General features: G+C 43.6%; 1 protein-coding gene across 5 annotated transcripts in view; it reads left to right on the top strand.

Annotated features, from left to right (window-relative positions):
• The window catches only part of COQ5 (coenzyme Q5, methyltransferase), a 29,210-nt gene that overhangs the window by 21,653 nt on the left and 4,696 nt on the right, over positions 1-2,861 (top strand). For 2 of the 5 annotated variants that reach the window (XM_017510240.2, XM_017510238.2), the window contains exons 5-7: positions 609-697; positions 1,505-1,616; positions 1,699-1,765. In XM_017510240.2, coding sequence (XP_017365729.1) covers positions 609-697; positions 1,505-1,616; positions 1,699-1,765 — 268 coding nt within the window. Of the gene's footprint in view, positions 1-608; positions 698-1,504; positions 1,617-1,698; positions 2,293-2,861 lie in introns of those variants that run through there. The other 3 variants (XM_017510241.2, XM_037731953.1, XM_017510239.2) reach the window with 2 other exon arrangements.

Genomic DNA, 2,861 nt, shown 5'->3' with positions numbered 1-2,861 from the left:
AAAAAAAAAAATTAGCTGGGCCTCGTGGCAGGCATCTGTAGTTCAGTAACTTGGGAACCTGAAGCAGGTGAATCACTTGAACCTGGGAGGCAGAGGTTACAGTGAGCCAAGATCATGGCACTGCATGCTACTCTGGGTGACAGAGGAAGACTCCATCTCAAAAAAAATAAAATAAAAGTGAATAACCCACATACATATCATTTCCACAGTAGAAACATTTCTGTAAGATAGTTTCCTTGAAGTAAAATTGCTTTATCAGAGAGGATATCCATTGCAATTTTTTTTTCCTCTACTTTTTTCGTTTTTTTTCTTCTCCATCCCTTGCAATTTTGATAGGTAACTCTAAACTTGCCTTTCATGGAGTTGTACCAATCTGTAGTCAGTGTAGATGACCCCAGTTAGCTTTGTATAGTCACGGGCAGCAGAATGCCTGTAGTATTTGGGATATGTGGGGTTATTGCTGCTGTTACAGTTTCCCAAGTGAGAACAAACGAGGTGGGTGGGCCATGATACCTCGTGTAATGCCTACAGAAGCTAAAGCTGTTTTGGCCTCATGGAACTGAGTGAGTCTACTGAGGAGTGTGTCTGTTGTTCCTTGTCTTGCGCAGGCACTCCAGGAAGCCCATCGGGTGCTGAAGCCAGGAGGACGGTTTCTGTGTCTGGAATTTAGCCAAGTGAACAATCCCCTCATATCCAGGTTGGCATTGTTAACAGGACTTTATCTTCATCGGGTAGCCCAGGTTTCCTACCCCGAAATGGATTGAAAATAGCCAGTAAGCTATAAGCATGAACTTTGTGGTTCAGAGTACCAGAGATCAGCCAGTTCTGAATGACAATACCTAGGCCAGAAGGGTCTCAAACTAGATCCAAGTTGGCTTACATATATATTTTAAGAAATTGACTTAAAGGCCCATATTTAAAAATCAGGAAATGGCTGGTCCAATGGTAGTGGGTTATCAGAACTTTACTGGCACTCACATTGCTACTCAACCCCCCACTGCTAAATTCCACTGGCTTAAAAAGAAAATCAGGAAATTTGGGCCAAGTGCAGTGGCTCATGCTTGTAATCCCAGTACTTTGGGAGGCTGAGGGGGGAGGATCGCTTGAGCCCAGGAGTTCAAGACCAGCCTGTGCAACACAGTGAGACCGTATCTCTACAAACAAACAAACAAAAACAAATTTAAATTTTACGTAAAAATCTGGATTTCCAGCTTCACTTGAGAAATTAGATACATGGCAGCCCTGGGTAGGCCCATATCCCCACATGCCATAGAAAGGGCTGAGTAGTAACTGTCCCTTCTCCACTTTATAGTACTTCCTAACTGTACCTGTCACTACTCCTACTGGTCTCGTACCTTGGCCCACTTAATTCAGGTTCTTCTTTATCCCTATAGGCATTTGAGTTTGTGACCCCAGGTTTAGTCCTTCCTTCTTCTTATCTCTGGAAGAAATGAGGGGAATGTTCTAATCTTAATCTTAATTTTTGACCTTTTTGTTTGCTTAGGCTTTATGATCTATATAGCTTCCAGGTCATCCCTGTCCTGGGAGAGGTCATTGCTGGAGACTGGAAGTCCTATCAATACCTTGTAGAGAGTATCCGAAGGTTCCCGTCTCAGGTATGAAACTTCTCTAGCTTAAAACAAAGGCCCTACAGTTGAAATCCAGGCTACCCTGGCTGTATCTTTCCTTTTGTTTTAGGAAGAGTTCAAGGAGATGATAGAAGATGCAGGCTTTCACAAGGTCACTTATGAAAGTCTAACATCAGGCATTGTGGCCATTCATTCTGCCTTCAAACTTTAATTCCTTTCCTATCATGGAGCATGAACCAATCACACCCTGTTGAAAGCCTGGAACTGAAGGATATTCTGGCAAATGAGACAACAGCAGAGCATCTCCTCTTAAGGATACATACCTTGGACTCATGTTTGAATTGAACACTCTCCAAGTAGAAGAACAAATTCCTGTCACTTTTTTACAGCTTTCTTTGGAGTTGCTTCAGTCCATCTCCGAGAGGCATTTGGTCTGTATTTTTGCTCAACCGGTAATTTATCTTGGCTGTAGAGGGTGTGGTTAAGGTACAACCAGCACTAAGGCTCAGTTTTGAAGTGTATTTATAGCTTCTCTGCTGGTGCTGCCTTCCAGAATGGGTGATAGATCGTTTGAACCCAATGATGACTTTAACCAGAAAACTTAATTGTACCTGAATCAACCTTTCAGCCTACTAGGCCCAAGTCAGAGGATTAATGATCATGACGATTGTGTGCTGAACCAGTAAACGAGTTTGCCTTTTGATGATACTTGTCATTTTTTCTTGAAGGGGGTAAGGAAAATATATTTTTCATTTTTCTTTCAGTCCTTCTCCACAAAAAGCTACTATGTGGGTTGGGTGTGATGGCTCACACCTGTAATCCCAGCACTTTGGCAGGCTGAGGCAGGAGGATCACTTGAGGTCAGGAGTTCAAGACCAACCTGTCCAACATGGAAAAACCCCATCTCTGAAAGGATACAAAAATTAGCCGGGCGTTGTGGCATGGGCTTATAAATCCCAGCTACTTGGGAGGCTGAGGCAGGAGAATCACTTGAATCTGGGAGGCAGAGGTTGCAGTGAGCCAAGATCACGCCACTGCACTTCAGCCTGGGCAGTATAGCAAGCCTCCGTCTCAAAAAAAAAAGCTACTATGTGACCCAGTACTTGTCATATAGAAAACTGTTCACTAGGCTGGGCATGGTGGCTCACACCTGTAATCCCAGCCTGGCCAACATGGACAAACCCCATTTCTACTAAAAATACAAAAATAGCCGTGCATGGTGGTAGGTGCCTATAATCTCAGCTACTTGGGAGGCTGAGGCAGGAGAATTGC

The sequence above is a fragment of the Cebus imitator genome, unplaced genomic scaffold (genome assembly GCF_001604975.1).
Source record: "Cebus imitator isolate Cc_AM_T3 unplaced genomic scaffold, Cebus_imitator-1.0 Scaffold434, whole genome shotgun sequence".
Lineage (NCBI taxonomy): Eukaryota > Metazoa > Chordata > Mammalia > Primates > Cebidae > Cebus > Cebus imitator.
This window is presented reverse-complemented; position numbering and strand designations above follow the sequence as displayed.